Source organism: Oryctolagus cuniculus, chromosome 1 (assembly GCF_051225735.1).
Source record: "Oryctolagus cuniculus isolate XC-2025 breed Fujian yellow rabbit chromosome 1, ASM5122573v1, whole genome shotgun sequence".
Lineage (NCBI taxonomy): Eukaryota > Metazoa > Chordata > Mammalia > Lagomorpha > Leporidae > Oryctolagus > Oryctolagus cuniculus.
Window position 1 is genome coordinate 182,500,250 of NC_142867.1, and position 23,098 is coordinate 182,523,347.

At 37.2% G+C, this 23,098-nt stretch overlaps 1 protein-coding gene and 1 long non-coding RNA gene across 11 annotated transcripts in view; one reads left to right on the forward strand and one right to left on the reverse strand.

Moving 5' to 3' along the window:
• Positions 1-22,949, forward strand: part of DENND4C (DENN domain containing 4C) — a 127,943-nt gene extending 104,994 nt beyond the window's left edge. For 7 of the 10 annotated variants that reach the window (XM_051857424.3, XM_002708081.6, XM_089317629.1 and 4 more), the window contains 7 exons: positions 4,117-4,299; positions 5,439-5,634; positions 7,778-8,023; positions 9,109-9,226; positions 16,364-16,514; positions 19,581-19,645; positions 20,101-22,949. In XM_051857424.3, the coding sequence (XP_051713384.3) occupies positions 4,117-4,299; positions 5,439-5,634; positions 7,778-8,023; positions 9,109-9,226; positions 16,364-16,514; positions 19,581-19,645; positions 20,101-20,237 (1,096 nt within the window). In that variant the 3' untranslated portion in view covers positions 20,238-22,949. Of the gene's footprint in view, positions 1-1,382; positions 2,710-4,116; positions 4,300-5,438; positions 5,635-7,777; positions 8,024-8,617; positions 8,749-9,108; positions 9,227-16,363; positions 16,515-19,580; positions 19,646-20,100 lie in introns of those variants that run through there. The other 3 variants (XM_089317616.1, XM_070052797.2, XM_089317634.1) reach the window with 3 other exon arrangements.
• Positions 14,826-18,733, reverse strand: LOC149128783 (uncharacterized). Its single transcript, XR_016223975.1, has 2 exons — positions 18,185-18,733; positions 14,826-17,258 (listed from the first exon to the last, which is right to left on the reverse strand). It is a non-coding gene; the product is annotated as an uncharacterized LOC149128783 (long non-coding RNA).
• Positions 22,950-23,098: the final 149 nt, after the last annotated feature.

Sequence of the window (23,098 nt, forward strand, 5' to 3'; positions counted from 1 at the left end):
GTTTGTAAATGTATGCTGACTTAAGTAATTGTATTTAATATTCTGTTTATCTTATGGAGCAAATGAACCTTTAAAAAATTTTTGTGTATTTAATTTGAAAGCTGGAATTACAGAGAGGAGGAGAAACACTGAGATCTTCCATCTGCTAGGTCACTCCCCAAATGGCCACAAGAGTCAGCACTGGATAGGCAGAAATCAGGAGGCAAGAGTTTTATCTGGGTCTCCCACGTGGGTGGCAGGGGCCCAAATACTTGGGCCATCTTTTGCTGCTTTCTTAGGCCATTAGCAAGGAACTTTATTGAAAATGGAGCAGTTGGGACACGAACTGGCACCCACCTGGGATAATGGCATCACAGGTGGCAACTTTACCCACTATGCAACATTGCCTGCCCTGCAAATGAGCTTTATATTGTCTGCCTTTTATTGTTTTAAAAACATCTCCAGTTGTAAAGATGTTTCTTTGCTATGTTTCTTGTAGTTTCAGACATGAAACTGAGTTTAGTCATAGACTGTTATTTATACTGTGCTCTGTGGGATATATCGTTATAAATACCCCACATCTCATTTATTTATTTTTGTTACTCAGGTTTTTTTTAAAGGATTTATTTATTTATTTGAAAGGCAGAATTTTGGAGAGCAAGGGAGAGCGATCTTTCGTCTACTGGTTCACTCCCCAGATGGCCTCAATGGCTGGGATGAGGCCTTGCTGAAGCCAGGGGCATGGAACTCTCTCCTGGTCTCCCATGTATGTGGCAGTGGCCCAGGCACCTGGATCATCTGCTGTTTTCCCAGGTGCATTAGCAGTGAGCTGGATTGGAAGTAGGGCAGCCAGGACTCGAACCAGTGCTCGTGAGATGCCTAGCCTGCTATGCCACAACACCAGCCCCTGTTACTCAGTTTTAAATCTATCTGAGCTACCATAGGTACAGCTAGTTTGTTCCTTTACTCCTGTGGGAAGTTTTTCTTAATCATTATCCTAATGTTGGAAGCTTCAGTTGCTTCCAGTACTTTGTTACTACCAGCATCAACTGCAGTGAGGTAGTGTACTGCAGAATACATGTCCCTTTTTGAAGTTATGAAGCAGTTTCTCTTAGAAAAAGTCTTAGAGATCACTGAATTGTTTCATATTTGATTTTATATTTGATAGTGTAATATTGCTTTCCAGATGGCAACACTCCCACCAATAGGGCCTGAGTATGCTTTTTATACAATCTTACCAGCATTTGTTATTATCACTTTTCTAATTTTCACATTGTAATGAATATAAAGTACTATCTCATTGTTTTGCTTTGATTTTTCTGAATATAGTAGGTTTGAGTGTCTTGTTGTTACTAGAATATTCTTTTTTTAAAAAAAAGATTTTTATTTATTTACTTGAAAAGGTTACACAGAGAGAGAGAGAGGTCTTCCATCCGATGGTTCACTCCCCAGATGGCCGCAATGGCCAGAACTACGCTGATCTAAAGCCAGGAGCCAGGAGCTTCTTCCCGGTCGCTCATGCGGGTGCAGGAGCCCAAGGACTTGGGCCGTCTTCTACTGCCTTCCCAGGCCATAACAGAGAGCCAGATCGGAAGAGGAGCAGCCAGATCTCGAACCGGCGCCCATATGGGATACTGGTGCTTCAGGCCAGGGCGTTAACTCATTGCGTCACAGGGCCAGCCCCATATAATATTCTTGATATTAATTTCTTGAAGAGAAATCATTAATTTTGATGTCATCATCCATTAATTTTCCACTTCATTCTTTATGCTGTTGGAGTCTTCTTTTCAGTTGTTTCCTAGCCTAGCTGTTAGGATACCTGCCCTTGACTCATAATGGAGTGTGTGGGATCACTACCTGGCTCTGGCTCCTGCCTCCAACTTCTTGCCAATGCAGGTACTATTTGGCAGTGGTGATGGCTGAAGTAACTGGACTCCTTTGACCTGTGTGAAAGTCCTGAATTGAGTTCCTGGCTTCTGCCTGGCTGGGTTCCAACCATTGCAGGTATTTTGGGAGTGAACCCAGATGGGAGAGAACTCTGTTTGTCTGCCTTTCAAATACATAGACAAGTAAAGGATTTGTAAAAGGTTGTTTTCCGTGACTGGGATGTGAATATTTTCTCCCTTAATGTTTGTTTATTTGAAAGGCAGGGGATCAGAGAGAGAGAGGAGAAATATAACTCTTCCATCCACTGGTTCATTCCCCAAATATCCACAACACCCTGGGCTGGGTCAGGCTGAAGCAGGGGCCGGGAACTCCATCTGAGGTCTCCCAAGTGGTTGCAGTAACCCAAGTGCTTGGGCCATCATCCGCTGCTTTCCAGTCGCATTAATAGGAAGCTGGATCAGCAGGACGGTAGACAGCCAGGGCTTGAACTGGCATTCAACATAACGTTGCTGGTGTCCAAGCAGCAGTTTAACTTGCCGCTCCTATTAAGGTGTTTAGTACATCTGGAATCCACCTTGTGTATAGTGATAGATGTCCAGCTTTTACCACAATATCGTCTGCTAAATAAACATGTTCTTTGCTCATTGATCCATAGTGTCACCTTTATCATGTATCATATGTGCCCATTCATTCCTTACTCTGATACTGGGTTCTGTTCCTTTTGTCAGTACCATAATGTTTTTATTACTCTGTGTATGTGTGGAATTTTCTGGGTCTGTGCTTAGCATTATTTTGTCTTTTCTATACATTTTGAGAATGAATTTGAGTTCCTCAGAAAAAAAATCTGACTGGAGTTTTCACTGAGATTGTATTACATTTATTAACATCTGGGGCAAAACTGAATTTTTCAGCATGGTAAACCTGCTTATGAGAATGATAAATCTCTCCAACTTTTCAGACCTTCTTTTGTTTTAAATTTTTCTCCATAAGTTCTGTATTTTTTATTGTTGCTTATTATATTTTTAAGCTATTGTGATGAGTACCTTTTATTGTATTTTCTTTTTAAAAATTTAATGTATTTAATTGAGAGGCAAAGAGATGGTCAGAGGGCTCCCATTCCCTTGGCTCACTCACCAAGTGCCTACAGCTGAAGTTGGGCTGGAACGGAAGGTGACAGCCAAGAACTTACTCCAGGTCCACAATATGTGTGTCCTGGAACCCAATCACATGAGCCAATTGATGTGTCCCAGAGTCTGCATTAAGGGAAAGCTAGAGTTGGAAGCTGGGAACTCTGATTTGGACTGTGGGTGTTTCAACTGGTGATTTAACTTCTAGGCCAAATACTCATCTTTGTTTTATTTTCCTTATTGGGTGTAAAGGAACATTGTTACCTCCCTTAATCCTGTGTGTCATAATGGAAAATCACATTCAACAAAGTTTAAAATTTTTTTACAATGAGAACCCAAATATCCACCCAATTTACATTTTACTGTAATTGTTGTATCACCTACCTATCCCTCCATGTTGTATTTTTATTTACTGGAAGGTAAGATGTAAGTATTAATACACTTCTCCTCCAAAGACTTCATGCATATTATTAACTAGAGTTCAGTATTTGTTTATAGTTTTTTTATTTAGAGGTAAATTTATATGCAATAAAATGCACAAATCTTAAACCATTTGAAAACTATGCATACATTTAAGCAACTCAAACCTTTTTCAAGATACAGTACATAACCATTATCTTAGAAAATTCTATAATGTCTTATTCTCATCCAGTTCTCACCAGAAGGGAGAAGGACAGTGGTAAGATGGGAATAAACTAATGATTAGATAAGATAGGAGATGACCAAAGACAAATACAGATTTGTAAGTGGAGAAAAGGTGTTCAAAACCATTTAGGTTAACAATAAAGTTCTGCTGTGTTAGCTTTTTTTTTCTTCAACTTAGGAAATTCATAAAATATTTTGCTTTCTCTTCATTCATAGCTTTCTTTAATAGTCCTCAAAAACTGAAGCACTTTCCATTGAACTACCCTAGACCTATTTATTTTAGAGGTTTAGGATAGAAGGGAAAGGAACATGAGAGTAGGTATCTATGTGTATGCTTAAAATAGACAGCATCTCCTTATGGATTGTCTAATTCATTAATGAGTGCTTTACTATAAAGTCACAATTCAAAGTATGGTGAAATTTTAAGGACTCAAGAATTTTTAAGGACTTTTTTTTTTTTTTCCTGCTCCATATTTAGCTTTTTCCTGAAACCAAGTACCTCTGGTGACAGTTTACAAAGTGGCAGCATTCCATTGGCGAGTGAATCCTCAGAGTACAAACCTGCACCTAGTTCAGCAGAACCTGACTTGATCAGCTTTATGGATTTCCAAAAACATAATCAGACCATAACTGAAGAAACAAGCTCTGCAGTTGAATCAAGGTACCACAGGGTTCAGAGAACTCTATAATAAATTGGATACCCTTGTAAAATTTTCTTACTAAAAGACAACTTGACTCTTGTAGGCACAGGTTCTAGCATTCAAAAAATTTTTTTACCACTACATAGCATTGAAGTATCTATTGTATGAGTCTGATAAGCTATTTTGACTTAATTTTAATATTTTACAGTGGTCTTTTACAAAGTGAACTTTTCAAAAGTAAAAATTTTTTCTTTACTGTAATCATTTCCAGTTTCTAGAGAAGTAGTCTCTTCACTGTACCATATATGATTTACTCTTTTTTTAAAATAAGATTTTATTTATTTGAGAGGTAGAGTTACAGACAGTGAGAGGAAGAGACAGAGAGAGGTCTTCCTTCCGTTGGTTCACTCCCCAAATGTCCACTACGGCCAGAGCTGTGCCGATCAGGAGGCACAAGCTTCCCACCGGTTTCCCACACAGGTGCAGGGGCCCAAGGACTTGGGCCACCTTCCATTGCTTTCCCAGGCCACAGCAGAGAGCCAAATTGGAAGAGAAGCAGCTGGGACTAGAACTGGCGCCCATATGGGATGCCAGCGCCGCAGGCGGAGAATTAACCTACTGCACCACAGCGCCAGCCCCATGATTTACTCTTAAAAATTGACTTAATCAAACATTTATTGAGAGCCTGTTGTAGACTAAGCATTATGTTAAGTACTTTAAAGAAGAAAGGAATGTAGGGAAAGAGGATGAAAGTTGAAAAATGAAATCTAGTCACTATCCTTAGGTGAATCATGGTCTTGTTGAGATTAAATACTTGTCAGTGAATCTGTTATAGTTATTAAAACAGTGTACTTCTATGTGGTTTTGCTTAATAAAGATGAAATGTTTGAAGCAACTGAATGGGCACTTTATCTTTTTCAAATAATAACCTTTTGTACTGTATGTTCTGTTTCCACCCCTCATGAAAGTCATCTTTTCCATCCTGTATTTGTGAACAGTTTTACAGAAATGCTTGAAAAATTTTAATTCTTAAAAGGTGTTACTGATTCTTCTCAGATATTAATTAGTATGTTCAAGTTTCATTACAGAAATACTCTAGTTCTACAGGTTTAGTTCATTTTTTAGTGCTCACACAGCTTTTCTTCTTTATTTTTTTAAGTGATGAACTAAGGAAAGCCAGTGGAGATGTCCAAAGTATGAAAACTTCGTCTGTGTCTAATAGTTTATCAAAGAGAAATGTGTCTTTAACTCGAAGTCACAGTGTTGGAGGTCCTTTACAAAATATTGACTTTTCCCAGAGACCGTTTCATGGCATTTCAACAGTTAGTCTTCCAAACAGTCTGCAGGAAGTTGTGGTATGTAACATTATGATCATACTATAACTCATGTAAGTATTTCTTAGAAAACACATAGCTTTTCTGTAGTAGACTTAACTTTAATCACATGAAAAGTGATAAGAATTTTTCCATAAACAAAGGACCTTTAAAACATTTTGTAATGGAAAATTTCAAATATGTACAAAAATAAGCAAGAGTGTAATGAGTATCTTGAGTTACCATCTAGCTTCAATAATTTTTATTTTATAGTCATTCTTCTAATATAGGCCCTCATTTACTTTCCCTTTCTAGATTATTTTGAGGCAAATTTTTAAATACATACATTCTATTTTTAAATAGTTCAATATGCATCTAAATAATGAGGACTTTAAAAATATAGTCATAGTGCCATTCCTTACCAAAAAATAACAGCTAGTATCATCAAGTTGTTCGGTCTGTGTTCAAATTTCTAATTGTCTCAAAAATGTCATGTGTGTGTTTTAGTTTGAGGCATCAGTATAGAAGTCTGCACATTACAGTTGGTTGGTGTGTTTATAAATTTCTAGACTTTCATTCAAACTTATTCATTAATAAGATTCAGTTGTTTGTCTTTTTGACACCAGGGTTTCTTATATAATCCTGATACATGCCGAGTGCAACCCTGTAGATTGATATTTGTAGCTACAGCTTGATCAGATTTGGGATCTGTTTTGTTGTTCATTTCTTTATTTTTGCAAGACAGCTTCATCAATGATAATATGTTCCTCCCAGTAGGAAACATGGACAATGAATAGCTATTAATACCTCTATGCTTAGATGTAATCCTTTAGAAACTGTAAAATGATCATCTAGTTCTCTCATTTCTTTTTTATTATATGAAATAATTCAGTACTTCTGTTGGTTTTCTGAAGATGCATTTAGGAATAGGCATTTGACCAGCAGTTAAAAATGCCTGCATCCTATATTAGAGTGCCTTGGTTTGAGGCAGCTTGTGATGACTCATGTAGTTGGGTTCCTGCCCGCCATGTGGTAGATGTGGATTAAGTTCCTGACTCCCAGCTTTGGCCTTGATCCAGCCAAAGGGTCTGTTTCAGGCATTTGGGGAGTAAACCAGAGGATGAGAACTTTCTCTGTCAGTCTGTCCGTGCCTCTGAAATAAAAAAAATAACATAAAATAAAATAACATAAAAATGTATTTTAAGTTTTGAAGGCAGGATAAACATTTGATTTTTTTTCTTTTATTTACCAGTTTTCAAAATAAAGAATTGGGTCCCCAGTATTCTCCAAGATGAGCAATTAATTTGGAACTATAGGATATCATTTTGAATTATTTATTCACTATGTTTAAATCCATTGCTGTCTATTCTATGGATGTTTATATGTGTATTAGCCTGTGTAGACACTACAAGTTGATTCATTGATCCTTTGGACACAATTCAAGTAGCTTTTCTGTGATATTTTTCAAAATTTCCTAACTTTCATGCATCACAGGGTATTTTATACTTGTGTTGTATATTTCCTTCTCCAGACCTGGCATCATTCACTTCTGGTTTCTTTTAGAGAAAAATGGCTTTTGGGGATGACATTCTTGATGCTAGGGGTAACTCATTGTTAATTAATTGCTCATAAATAACTGTATAACTTACAAAGTCTAGATTAGGGTTTTTTTCTCTTCATTCCTTATTTTACTTGGATTATAAAATTGCTTTTTAACAAAATCCTCCAGTGTTTGTTAGAATGAAATATAACAAGTTATATATAACCTTAGAAGGAGTCAGCAAGGAATATTAACATAAAATATTACTACATTTCTTAGTGCTTTGAAGATAAGGACACATAATTTTTTATCCTATCATTATAAAGCATCTGGATAAAAATGTTTCTTTAAAAGTTGAAAAAGAAAGTTAATCATACATATATTCCATTGTTTACATCAGTATGATCGAGAAACTATTTTAAAGCCTCTGATAAAATATGCATTATTAATTTTCTCTTGTAATAATTAAGGTTTTTCTTTTAGATTTTTCATTCATTAGGTTGCTATGCATGTGGTGATCGTCCTGAAATAACTGATTTTTTTTTTTAAAAGAATAGATAGAGGAACATAATCTCACTAAGAAGTACTCGTAAGCATACAGGATTAAATAGATAACAGCCACTTCCTTTTGTATATTTTTTTAAGGATCCTTTAGGAAAAAGACCCAATCCTCCCCCTGTTTCTGTGCCCTACTTGAGTCCTCTTGTGCTGCGTAAAGAACTTGAATCTTTGCTAGAAAATGAAGGCGATCAAGTGATTCATACATCATCTTTCATCAATCAACATCCCATCATTTTCTGGAACCTTGTGTGGTATTTCAGACGTTTGGACCTTCCTAGTAACTTGCCAGGACTTATCCTGACATCTGAACATTGTAATGAAGGTGTACAGGTAGGAACAACTTTTATATTTATAATATATTGGTGTTGATTATAAAACAACAGTAGCTTAATAAGATAAAGGTTGATTTCTTTCTCACTTAAAAGTTTAGATTGTTAGTCTCAGGATGCTACATTATTACGATCTAAGATTCTTATATTTGCTTAGCTGGGCATCACTTCCATTTCCAAGTTCTACTGCTGGTTCAGAATGGCTGGCTTTACTTCCAAGCTATGACATCCACATTCCAGGCAACAGTAAGGAGAAAAATGGATGGAGAAGAGTCTGTCTTCTTTCTTAAGGAACAGCTCATGGAACTATACATAGTTTTTACTCATATATCCGTTTGACTGAACTTATTTATGTGGTCATACCTTGCTGTGGAGGTATCTGGGAAAGGTGACTTTTGTTCTGAACTGTCATATTCCCAGCTGAAATTCTCACAACAGCCTTATTTGAAGGAATTCATGTTGCCCATATTTTTCAGATAATATGATTAAAAGTTGAAAAGTAACCTCTTTAATGTCACATACCTAATCAAGTGATGGAGAGCCAAGGTCACAGTCCAGCTGTCTGACTGTAAAGCCTCTACTTTACTTGTACTAGGATCCCTGATTCCTGTGGAGGCACAGAACTCTTGAGAATTCCTTTATTCCATAATATTGGATATTGAGAGAAGCCCAGTCCCTAAAAACACACCTGGAGCAGAATATTGTTCTCTTTAGGTATTATAAACTGTAAGTTGTCTCATTTATTTTGAGTAGTAGCAGGTAAAACAAAATTATCTAGTAAGATAATAAATGCTTGTAACTTGTCTTAACCTTAAAATTTTACTGAAATAATGGTTAATCTTTTATGTGGCCTTTGTGCCAGTTACCTTTGTAATTCTTGAAAGTCAGCATGAGAATACCTATACCTCAGAAAATAGCAAGGACATTTATCATCAAGTAGTAATAAAAGTTAAAATTTTTGCTCAGAACTTTAGATCCAGAGATCAAAAATTTAACAATCAAATTTAACATAATCAAACTTTACTAAGTCTACCAGTAATTATTATGCTTGGGATACTAATATTTTCCACTTATCTTTTTTATTAGCTTCCTCTATCATCTCTGTCCCAGGATAGCAAACTTGTATATATTCAGCTCTTATGGGATAATATCAACCTTCATCAAGAACCTGGAGAACCTCTTTATGTCTCATGGAGGAATTTTAGTAAGTAAAATAGAATTAAAGACAAAAGGTGGAAACTAGGAAAAACCTGAATAGCATTTACAAGTGATTGGATAAGCAAATTGTACACTTATATGATAGATTAGTATTTCACAGTAAAGAATTTTTAAAAAAAATAAACAGATGAGAAAAATGCATTACACTGCTTTATTCTTTTAAATTTTAGTTCAAATTTTCTTGCTATTTTAGTGGCCTGTTTAGTTGTATCAGGTCTCAACTGAATTAAGCAGTAATTTTGTGTTATTTTTCTGTTAAATACCAATAACAATTTGGTAGTACTCTGACCTCAGAATCAACCCTTAAGGCATTCTGTTCTGGCTGAAAAGCCCACAAGAGAACTTCAGGCATGGAAAGCCAAGACGCTGTGGCAAAAAGAAGGACTTTGGTGGGAAGAAGTGGTCATCAACGAAGGAGGTACTTTTCTCTGAAGGGAGAAGAGAACTTCCACTTTGCTTATGGCCTTGTCTAAATATGGACAGAGTTTGTGGATTCAAAAGGCTTCCATAGCAGCTCATGTCAAGAGCCTCGGGTGATTATTGACATCACACTTAAGTGTGTTCATTGTTAAATTAACAAGAGTCACTGTGCACTAACTTCCCATGCAGGACCTCTGTCCTCAAAGAGTTGTATTATATCATAATTATGTCTTAAGTGCTGGCAAAAGATGTATCATTCTTAGGTGCTTCTTTAAAGTTAATTAAGTTTCTTAAAAAAAAAAAAGGAAGTGAAATTAACTTCAAGCTGCAATGACTTTGAACAGCCCTTGTCTCAACTGTTGAGGAACAGTTTTGGTTTTTTGTGTAATTTGTTGAACTCTCAGTATAGAATTGGTCTTCTGTGTATAAAGTTAATCGAAAATGGATCTTAGTGGAGAATGGGGGAGGGATTAGAAGAAGGGTTGAGAGAGTGGGTGAAAGGGTGTGTATGGTGTGAAGAATCACTATATTCCTAAAGTTGGACTTAAGAAATGCATGAAGTTTATAGTCCTTAAATAAAAGGTAGATTCTTGGGGTTGGGGGAGAAGGATGGATAGATAGATAGATAGATAGATAGTGGAAAATACCAATTTGGTTGAATATTTTTATAGTTTATAGAGTAGAAGTGTAATTTATATGAGTTGCAATAGGTTCAAAATTTCTATTATGTGGGTGAATCCAATCTCATAGATTGTGCCTTAATTTTTAATCTTTTTATATTTAGAACATATTTTACAAGAAATTTAAAGATTATCTTGTATGTATTGAAACCTTTTTGAGTCAATAAGGAAAACAAAAGCTAGTAAATAAGTGAACAAATAACATTAATAGGTAGTTCATAGAAGAAATATTAGATGATTTACAAACTCTGTTAATTTCCTAGGGCTGCCTTAGCTAAGTACCATAGACTGGGTATCTTTAAACAATAGAAATTTATTTTTTCACTGTTCTGATGCCTGGAAGTCCAAGATTAACATGTCAGCAGGTTGGTTTATCCTGAGTCCTCTCTTGTTGGTTCGTACGGGACTGCTTTCTTGTATCCTCACATAGGTTTTTCTCTGTGCAAGTGCACGCACATACATATTCCTGGTATCTCTCTTCTTATGTGGACACCAGTCATATTGGATTAGGGTCCGTCATCCTTATGTCCTTATTTAATGTGAGTATTTCTTTAAAATCCGTATCTTCCAGGCCGGCGCTGTGGCTCACTTGGCTAATCCTCCGCCTGTGGCGGAATCCCATATGGGCGCCGTGTTCTAGTCCCGGTTGCTCCTCTTCCACTCCAGCTCTCTGTTGTGGCCCGGGAGGGCAGTGGAAGATGGCCCAAGTGATTGGGCGCCTGCACCCGCGTAGAAGATCAGGAGGAAGCACCTGGTTCCTGGCTTCAGATCGGCGCAGCGCTGGCCGTAGCGGCCATTTAGGGGTGAACCAACGGAAGGAAGACCTTTCTCTCTGACTCTCTCTCTTGCTGTCTAACTCTACCTGTCAAATAAGTTAAAAAAAAAAAAAATCCATATCTTCCAACATCGGCAGTTAGGCTTAGGCCCTCAACGTGAATTTGACAAGGTAGGGGGTGGGGACATGGTTCAGTCCATAATACAGACATGAATAAGTGCTCAATTATATTAATACAAAGGTACTTCAAAAGGTTTGTGGCTAGGGGACAGGTGTTGTGGCATAGAGGATAAAGCTACTGCCTGCAGCATGACACTGGCATCCCGTTTGGGCATCAGTCATGGTTGCTCTACTTTCTCAACCTGATAATGGGCATCTATGACAATCCACAGTTGATATCATATTTAATGGCATAAGACTAAATACTCTCCCCCATCTGTGGTTTTTGTTTTTTGTGGTTTCATTTATCCACAGTCAACTGCAATCCAAAAATATTAAATGGAAAGTTCCAGAAATAAATAATAAGTTTTAAATAACTCAGTATAATGTTGTAACTGCTCTAATTTATTAATAGTTATTGTTAATCTCTTATCACACCTAATTTTTTTTTTTGGACAGGCAGAGTTAGACAGTGAGAGACAGACAGACAGAGAGAAAGGTCTTCCTTCTGTTGGTCCACCCCCCAAATGGTGGCCATGGCTGGCACGCTGCGCAGATCCGAAGCCAGGAGCAAGGTGCTTCCTCCTGGTCTCCCATGTGAGTACAGGGCCCAAGCACATAGGCCATCCTGCACTGCCTTTCTGGGCCACAGCAGAGCGCTGGTCTGGAAAAGGAGCAACCAGGACAGAATCCAGCATCCCAACCAGGACTAGAACCTGGGGTACTGGCACCGCAGGTGGAGGATTAGCCAAATGAGCCGCGGCGCTGGCCTGTTACACCTAATTTATAAATTAAACTCATCAAAGGTATATATGTATGTATAGAAGAAAACATAGTATATCCAGAGTTCAGTACTACCCATGGTTTTAGGTATTCGGTGGTCTGGAGACATACCCTCTTCAGATAAGGGGGACTACTATACAGAACAAGACAAGGATGTCTGCTTTTGCCATTCTTGTTTAACATTGTACTGGAGATTGAAGTAGAGTAATTAGACGAGAAAATTTCTGAAAGGCATACATTGGAAAAAAAAGAAAAGTATCTATTCTGTGCTTGTTGATTTTACAGTTATATATAATAGTCCCTCCTTATCCTTGGAGGATACATTCCAAGATCCCCAGTAGGTGCCTGAAATGCTGATAATACCAAACCATATAGACTGCATTTCCTTCTTACTGTAGATCTTAGAAACTTCAGCATATGATTTTTTTCTTTCTTTATTAAGTTGATAACTTGTCTTTTTCCACTTAACAGAAGCACACTCTAGCTTCTCTTTGGCAAATCCAAATTGCCAGTATCACTTCTCTTGTGTTTTGGGGTTATTATTAAATAAAATAAGGTTACTTGAACACAAGCACTGTTAAACGGGAATAGTCAGATAATGAATACAGCTGCTAAGTGACTAGTGTAGATATGTTAGACAAAGGGATGAGTCAAAAGAAGGTATAAGAAAATTTGAGATTTTATCGTGCTATTCAGATTGGCATGAAATTTAAAACTTTTATGAAGTGTTTATTTCTGGAATATAATTTTTCATTTAATACTTTTGAATTGAGGTTGACTGTAAGTATCTGGAACTTTGGTGGTTTGTGATAGAGGACGGATCCACTGTCAATAGAAAATTCTAAGGAACATGAACACATACACAGTGAAACTGATAAGTTTAGTGAGGTTGAAGGACAGAAGATCAGTATGCAGAAAAACAACTATATTTCTCTGTACTTTCAATGAACAATTTAAAGTGAAACTAAGAAAAGTTTTATTTATTATAGCATCAGAAATGTAAAACTTAACACTCTGAAAACTGTGAAATCATTGGTTGAAAGAAAACCTAAATAATGGAAAGAAATTCCATGCTCATATATTATAAAAATTAACAATATTATGATAGTGGTTGTTCCAGATTGAACTACAGGTTCAATTCAATCCCTATTATAATTCCAGATGGCTTTTTAACAGAAATGGCCAGAACTATCCTAAAATTTGTATGGATTTCCAAGGAACAAAGAACAGTCAAGACAATCTTGAAAAAGAACAGAGTTGTAGACTCACACTTCTCAATTTGAAAATTTAAGGCAAAGGTTCAATATTAGCAAAAGAATAGATATATAGTTGTTCTACCATATACATTGGGGATTGTTTCCAGGATTCCCTCTTATATACCAAAATCTGTAGATGCTAAAATCCCTTACATAACATGGTATAGTATTTGATATGACCTGTATACATCTTCCCATATACTTTAAATCATCCCTTGATTACCCACAGTATCTAATACAATGTAAATAGTTGTATTATTCAGAGAATAGTGACAAGGAAAAAAATCTGTACATGTTCAGGACAGAGCCAGTTTTTTCCCCCATATATTTTTTATCTGCAGTTGGTTGAATTTGCAGAACCTGGAGATACAGAGGTCCAACTGTACAGATCAATAGAATTGAAATTCCAGAAATAAATCCTCATATGTATGTGTGGCCAATTGCCTTCCAGCAAGAGTGTGGAGACCATTTAATGGGTAAAGAATATTCTTTTCAACAAATAGTGCTGAGATAACTGATAAGCAGTATGTAAAAAGAATGAATTTGAATCACTTCCTCATCATACATAAAAATGCACAAAAAAAATAGATCATAGGTCTAAATAATTAGCAACTAAAAACTCTTAGGAAAACACAGGAGCAAATTATCATGACCTATTCTAAGACAGAGCCTTAGAATCAAGACCAAAAGTATAAATAACAAAAGAAAAAGCAGATTTGTGGTTAAAAGAAAAAAACTACTGTTCTAAAATATAGGCCATCATAGAAATGAAAAGCCAATCAAAAGAATGGGGGTAATATTTACAATTTATGCATCTTAAAAGGGAGTTGTACTCAGATAGGTAATGAAATCTTAAAAAGACACCTGTTTTACAAAGGGGCAAAGGATCTGAATAGATAGTATTTAAAAAAAAGTATCATGTGAAAATATGCTCAGTAGCAGTATATCAAGCACATGTAAACCCAAACCATAGAGATAACTACTTCCTATTTCCTAGGATGGGTATACAATAACAGATAATAATGAGAGTTGGTGAGTATGCCTAATAATTGAAACCCTCGTAATTCATCATTAGGATATAAAATGGTACAGCTGCTTTGCAAAATGGTTTTATACTCTCTCAAAATGGTAAACAGAATTACTGTATGTCAATAGTTATAGTCTTAGGTGTATACCCAAGGGAAATGAAAACATATAAAACATATCCCTATAAAACTTATGTAGGAATGCTCATAGCAGCATTATTCATAATAGCCAACCCTTAGAAATTATCTAAATGTCTATCACCATGTGAATAGATAAAATATAGTATAGCTATAAAATGGAATTTTATTTGGCAACAGAGTGATGAGGTACTGACACATGCTACAACATGGGTGAATCTTGAAAAGTTTACAGAAGCATTCAGTTACAAAACAGCACAAATTGTATAATTGCATTTCTATGACATACCCACAACAAGCCTATCTGTAGAGACAGGAAGTAGAATGTAGTTGTGGAGTTGAGGCAGACTTTTTTTTTTTTTTTTTTTAAGATTTATTTATTTATTTGAAAGAGTTACACAAAGAGAGAAGGAGAGGCAGAGAGAGAGAGAGTGAGGTCTTTATGCACTGTTTTGCTCTCCAATTGACCGCAACGGCCGGAGCTGTGCCAAACTGAAGCCGGAGCCAGGAGCTTCCTCCAGATCTTCCCAGGGTCCTTGGGCCATCTTCTACTGCTTTTCCAGGCCAAGTCAGGGAGCTGGATCGGAAGTAGAGCAGCTGGGACTTGAACTGGCTACCTATATGGGATGCCAGCACTGCAGGTGGTAGCTTTATACACTATGCCACAGTGCCAGCGTATTTATTCCAATAACTACTTTATTTATTTATTATTTATTTGGAAGAGTTACACAGAGAAGAAGAGGCAGAGAGAGAGATATCTTCAGTCCGTTGGTTTACTCCTCAGATGGCCGCAAAGGCCAGAGCTGTGCCAATCTGAAGCCAGGAGCTTCTTCTGGATCTCCCATGAAGGTGCAGGGGCCCAAGGTCTTGGGCCATTGTCTACTGCTTTCCCAGGACATAGCAGAGAGCTGAATCAGAAGTGGAGTAGCTGGGACTCGAACCAGCCCCTTTATGAGATGCTGGCACTGCAGTTGGCAGCTTTACCCGCTACGCCACAGCGCTGGCCCCAACTGAAGCTCTTAAAAAAATTTTTTTTATGTTTGTTTATTTATTTGCAAGGCAGAACTGAGAGATACGGAGAGAGAGATCTCCCATCTGATGGTTTACTCCTCAAATGCCCACAGCAGCTGAGGCTGGGCCTGTGAAAGGCAGGAGCTTAGAACTCAACTGAGGTCTCTCACATGGATGGGGTGGCAAGAATCTAAGCACTCACTGCCTCCCAAGCTTGCTTTAGCAGAAAGCTGGAATCCAGCTGGCACTCTAACGTACACACTCTTCCATTGAATGTGGGCATCCTAAGAGGTGTCTTAACCAGTATGCCAAATGACTACCCCATGAAGCACTTTTATAAGCTATGAAATCTGTATGATTCTTCTAGAATTACCCTTGTATTATGATTGGACTGCCATATTTAATAGAAGATAAGAGGCTAAAGCAGGTAAAGGTTATTCTTACATGAAATTATGAATTGTGGTATATATCATAAATGCATACAATTGTTATTTGCCCACTAAAAAAATTAAAAGAATGAATTGAACAGTCTAAGACTGGTAGATAACTCTTCCATTAACAGGGATCCAAGCTCACTCCGATGTATCTGTTTTACCATCAGTAAAAGTTGGCTCATGGCAACAAAATGGCTGCTGGAATACAAATTATCATATGCCAGTGTGGAGGAAACCACAGGCTTAGGGAAGGGCATAGGGACAGGTCTTCTCTATGTGTAGGGAACAGGAAAAATATTTTGAGCTGGTACACTACCACATAATTTTACTGGTTAGGGGGAGGTGATGTTGAGTAGATGCCTGGAAATGCTCCAGTTTGTTGGGGGGGGGGGTTGTTTAATTATTGGGAAAAACTTATTTTTATTTACTTTGTTCTTACTAGATTCTGAAAAGAAATTGTCAGTCCTGTCAGAAGAACAACAAGCAACAAGCACTTTAGTAGAAGCTATTAAGCAGAGTATTCAACGTAATGATGTTCTAAAACCTATCAGCCTGCTTTCACAGCACATGAAGCCGAATGTGAAAAGACAAAGGTAATGATCTAATATTATTTAGCTGTGTTCCACTCAATAATGTTTTTTCAAAATTATTATTTTTTAAAGATTTATTTATTTTCAAGATAGAGTTACAGATGGAGAGAGGGAAAGACAGAGAGGTTTTCCATTCATTGGTTCACTCCCCAGGTGGCCACAATGGCCGGAGAGGTAAGCCTGAGCCAGGAGCTGCTTCTGGGTCTCCCATGTGGTTGGAGGGGCCCAAGGATTTGTGCCATCTTCCACTACTTTCCCAGGCCATCGCAGAGAGCTGGATCAAAGAGGCGAAGCCGGGACATGAACCAGCACCCATATGGGATGTGGGCACCACAGGCAGAATCTCAGTCTACTATGCCACAACATCAGCCCCCAAAATTATTTTTTAAAATATCTCAGAAATACATACTTGTAACATACTATGACTGGTTTTAAAATCCAGATATATATAGATTCATACTTGAGCATGCACACATAATAAAAGCATTGATAGAGAAGATTAAATTTTAGGAAGGTAAATAATTGATGTTTAAACTATACTTTGTTTTTTTGGGAAACATTAGTGCTATTCACTTGAAACCATCCTTGAATTTATTAATAGTTATATACTTGTATTTTACTTGTTTAGGCCCTGTGGTAGCCACACATCTTTTCTTTATTGGATATAAAAGAATGTGGTATTAGGAGTAACAATTTAGGAAAGTGATAGAAGCAGTGAACTACAAAGGATATAGAAGTATCTTGATCCTGTTACTATTGTCTGCTAACGTGTCTCAATCAGTATTCATCCTCATCTCAACATAAGTGAATTTTGCAATGGAAGCTTCAGAAAAGGAGACATAATCACTTACATCTAACATTACTAATGTTTCCAGGGTCCCCTTCAAATTTCTTTGGTCATGGCATCTTTAATCATAATCTCAGATGTGATATGGCAAGAACTGATAATGAAATGTATGAATTCATTTGCAATCTCAACTATTGACATGGAAATGACCTTCATAGTTTAAAGAGTAACTTGCTTCAAACATCTGCAGGTTAAGAACAGGAAAATATTAGAAATGTCACATTACAGTTTCTGAAGCACCTAAAGCTATAAGTGCTGTTAGAATCACCTTCATGTCCTACTTTTTTCTTATGTAAATTGTAACCCCCTCATCTTAATTTTAGTAGCTTGTCCTGAAGCTCATTTTTAACATTTCATGTGTGACATTTTTATTTTTACAAACCAAATAAAGGTGATTTATCCGTTGTATTAGATTAGTCAAGAGACCACACCACCTTTCACTGTGTCCAAGGTTTACTCTTCATTTATGCAGAAATTTTTACTTTGTTGAGAGACAAAGATGAGAGAACTCTGATTTTGTGAATTAAAATAGGAAATTAAAATATGTGTTACATATCATTTAGTAGTTATAATATTTACAGCAACCCATTTTGAATTTTTATTTCTATTGGTGTAAAGCTTTATGCTCAGTAACTTTTTTTTTTCCAAGATTTTATTTATTTATTTAAAAGTCAGAGTTACACAGAGAGAGGAGAGGCAGAGAGAGAGGGCTTCCATCTGATGGTTCATTCCCCAACTGGCTGCAACTGCCGGGGCTGCGCCGATCCAAAGCCAGGAGCCTGGAGCCTCCCCTGGGTCTCCCACGTGGGTGAAGGGGCCCAAGGACCTGGGCCATATTCCACTGCTCTCCCGGGCCACAGTAGAGAGCTGGATCAGAAGTGGAGCAGCCAGGTCTCGAACTGGTGCCCCTGTAGGATACTGGTGCTTCAGGCCACAGCGTTAACCCACTGTGCCACAGCGTTGGCCCCTATGCTCATTAACTTTTAACTTCTCTGTTTTGTTTTAAATGTTTATTTTTTGAAAGGCAGAGTTACAGAGAAGGAGAGGCAAAGATATCTTCATCCGCTGGTTTATTCCCCATATGGCCTGGCCAGGGCTGAGCCAAGCCGAAATCAAATGCCAGGAGCTTCTTCCTGGTCTCCCATGTGGGTGGAAGGGGCCTAGGAACCTGGGCCATCCTCTGCTGCTTTCCCAGGTGCATTAGTAGGGAGCTGGATCAGAATTGGAACAGCCAAAACATGAACCGGCACCCATATGGGATGCTAGCACTGCAGGCCATGGCTAAATACAGTGTCACAACACTGGCCCCAACTTTTAACTTTTTAGAATTTTTTTAAAAATTTATTTGAAAAGCAGGGTAACATAGAGGCAGAGGCAGGGAAGCCCCAAATGGCTGCAACAGCTGGAGCTGTGCCAATTTGAAGCCACGAGCTTCTTCCAGGTCTCTCACATGGGTGCAGGGGCCCAACCACTCATGTCACCTTCCACTGCTTTCCTAGGCCATAGCAGGGAGCTGGATTAGAAATGGAGCAGCTGGGCTGGCGCTCTTGCACACTAGGTTAATCCTCTGCTTGTGGTGCCAGTATCCCATATGGGCGCCAGTTCTAGTCCCGGTTGCTCCTCTTCCAGTCCAGCTCTCTGCTGTGGCCACGGAAAGCAGTGGAGGATGACTCAGGTGCTTGCGCCCCTGCACCCCCATGGGTGATCAGGAGGATGTACCTGGCTCCTGCCTGGTTTTGGATTGGCACAGCGACAGCCATTGCGGCCACTTGGGAAGTGAACCAACGGAAGGAAGACCTCTCTCTCTGTCACTGTCTCTCACTGTCTGTAACTCTGCCTGTTAAATAAATAAAATCTATAAAAATAAATAAATATTAAAAGAAGTGGAGCAGCTGGGACTCGAACCAGCACCCATATGGGATGTCAGCACTGCTCGTGGCAGCTTACCTGCTATGCCACAGCGCCGGCCCCAACTTTTAACTTCTTAACTTGAAAAAGATACAGGAAATTGCAGAAGTAATACAGTTCAATGTACCTCCTTTACCCAGCTTCCTAGAAAGGTGGCATCTCGTAAAATTATATCAAAACCAGAATATTGATATGGATATGTTACTGGTGACTAGACTACAAGAACCTAATCTGTTTTCACAGTTTTTAAAAACCTGCATATGTGTTTATTTTATGCTACTTACCCATTAACTTTTAAAATATTTGTTTCATAGGAGTTTATACAGAGAAATCCTCTTCTTATCATTAGTGTCGCTTGGGAGAGAGAATATTGACATTGGTAAGTTGGAAGGATGGTCTTTTTATTATTTTGAAGATTTTTTTATTTGAAAGGCAGATAGACAGTGAGACACCCCAAACGGCCACAAAGCCAGGAGCCTGGAACTCCTCATGGGTTCCCACGTGGATGGTAGAGCCCCAAGTACTTGGCCATCTTCCACTGCTTTCCCAGGTGCATTAGCAGGGATCTGGACCCTGAACTAGCTGGGACTCAAAACCAGTGCTCCAATGGTGGTGTTAAAAGCAGCAGCTTATTAATCCACTCCACAGCACCCGTTCCTAAAGGCTGTTTTATTTTCTAATGCTTAGAAAGTTGTAGCTGGTATGTATAAATACCCCACTTGCCTTTAAAGACTTCTACTTTAAATGTTGCTGTTTAAATATATATTTGACTCAGTATCATTTTTCAATGCATGACCTTTAACAAACTGTAACATTTTAAAAAATGTCTTTCAGAGGCTTTTGACAATGAATATGGACTTGCATACAATAGTCTATCTTCAGAGATTCTTGAAAAGTTGCAGAAAATTGATGCTCCACCAAGTGTCAGTGTGGAATGGTGCAGGAAGTGTTTTGGAGCGCCTCTCATTTAAATAAAGGATTCGTTAGAATTTTAACACATAGTACCAGGGAAGTAGATTCAGTCTGGAAACATTCAAGGTTTTCTCCAGCTTCTGAGAATTAGTGAAAACTGAAATGAAGTTAACTCTTAGGTAATATATAATTAATTTGTAATTCATACTGAATCATCTCAAAATGTAAAATGCTGTTAAAATCCCCCAGGGTTTATTGACGTTGAAGACTCCTGAATTGTTTGCCTCTGGTGAAAACTGTTATTTGGATTTACTCAGTATTTCTAATAGTTTGATAGAAATAAGAAACCATTCATGCTAGGCATTTTGTTTATATTTGAAGCTGTTGGGTTTGGGAAATGGCAGATTAAACTTGCCTAATCCCAAACAAATGAAATAACTCAATTATAAGAGCAATTATTTGTGTATGTGTATATGTGTGGGGCTGTGTAGGTATGTCTATGTATAGCCATATTTTAAGTGTATATTTATTAAAATTCTTAGATTGCATGTTGCAATACAATTTCCTGAAAGGGGTCTTATTGACTATCAGACTATCAAGTAAATGACTACTACCAAACTTGTCTGTAGTCGTTAATCTCAAATTTCCTGAAAATCTGATGACAACTGCCTTCCCTCCAACTTTTTATCTTTCTTTTGTTGTTACATTGCATAATGACTGTATTTTGAATATCTAGTTGCTTCCATCTTCTTCCCAAAACTGTTAATTTGCCAAGGCTTTGAAATGGGAATAAATGGATCAGATACTTAAATTGAGATGCAATTAGCTTTATAATTTGTGAGTTTGATTGGCACATGCTTAAAATGCTAAAATTATGTTTGAATGGGCAATCTTTGTTCAAGACATAACTTGTTGCTGTTGGTCACTTTTTGAACCTGTGGGATAATTTTGCACTGTACATTTTTATTTTTGTATAATAGTTATACATGCTTTTGAGTAAAAGTGTGAATTTGTAAATACTACTTTTTGGTTAAACCAATTAAGTCTCATAATTTTGAAGCTTACTGAGCATGTGCCAGTATGTTTAAGAAAATCATGACCTCACAATGCCTCACTTTCACATGTATCATGCCTTTCATTAAAAAATATCCATTAAGGAACAGTAAACTTGCCTTAACTCTGCATGGTTTTAAAAAACCAGGGGTTGCATGTTTCTAGTTTATGCAGATGACTAAATCCATTGACCCAAAAAGGTTATTCCCATTTGCTAGTTAAACAGCACAAATTGTGTTGACTTTTTTTTATAAATTATAGTTGTTGTACCAATCTTTTATGAGTTAGGCATTTACCTATGAAAAATTGTCTGAATTTATTGTGAAAGTGCTGAGTCAAAGAACCTGACATAAATCATGTACAATTTTCATTACTTTCAAAATGAATCTTTTGCACTGTCTCAAGAGTATATTTTTACAATTTGCAACTTGGTACTAGTTTTAATACATAACACTGACTCGACAGAAAATTTGGAATTACTTTGCATATAAAACTGAGGTTGAATAAAGTGAAAAATTAAGTTTGCTGTGCTTGTTTAATTTCTAATGCTCTTGAAATCTTCAAAATTATTTCTCCTAGTCTTTACCTACCAAAGCACTTCCTGTTTACTAATGTCTAATGAAGATTTTGCAGATTTTATAGATTCTTCCAATAATCTGTTAAATTAGACATCAGGATTGATTTGTTAATCTTGAAGACATTTTCTAACACTGACCACAGAAAGGGTCATTTTAGAAATGTCTGCAGTGATTTTTATATAGCCTTTAAGAAATTTTAATCCTTAATCCTATAACTTTTTAAGAGGCATCTTTTGGCATTGGTTTTAGAATCTTTCCTAATCATATTCTAAGTTGTTCACCACTACCTTCATGGTTGAAGACTTTATAAGCATAAATATTCTGTAGCTCCAGAATATAGTTAACCTTTATTCTCAAGATTGAACATTTTGGCAATCTACGCTTGTCATCTTTATCAAATCTTTAATCTTAAAGGTGCCAGGAAAACTAGTCTAGGGGAGCCTAATTATGGCGAAAGATGTTCTCATGTGTGATAGGTAACTTGGGAGTAACTCCTATGGCTAAAACTTGAGTCCTTTTTCTTTAGAGTAACTTTAAAATGTTAAATTTCCCCTTTGGCTATTTCAAATCAATTTATTTACCTGCCATTAATTTCATGTTATCTGATATTACCACCCATTAAGATCATTGGTCTTACCAGGGAACTTATTACTAATGTACAATTTGGGGTCCCTCTACTCCATGAATCTGCATTTCAGTGATATCTCAATTTATGTACAGTTGTGGATTTTAAGACACTAAATCTCTAGGCTCTGGATGAAAAATTTACTGCTAAAATGCATACTCTAGAAAGTCGTTACTTAAACCTAATGTGCCTTTTGAGTGTCATGATAGCCTTTCACCATTATAACTAAACATTATAGTTACTACAAAAGCCATGCTATATTAGTATTTCTTGGTAGATTTTTCATTGACGTAAGAATGTTTTGAAGAGGCAGTCAACTGCTTTTCAAGTCAGTTTTGTTAATGCACTAAGTTTGCACTGGTTTTAAAAAGCTTTGTGAAAATTTAAAAAATGGTATCCGTTAGCTGTGCCTTAACAAATTAAATTCGCAGTGTCCACTTTCACAGGGCACTCTGCATATAATGTAAATATCTTTCAGAAAAAGTGTGTTCTTCAAAATAAACTGCATAAAACGATTAACAGTTCCAGTTATTTATTTCCCATGCTGTTCCTTGCCTTTCTTAAAAGAATCTTAATGTGCCATTCACTACCAAAAGAAACCCTTTATCTTGGCCATCTATTCCCACTGACCAGACTGCCATATACATACACCTCCTTTTTCCAT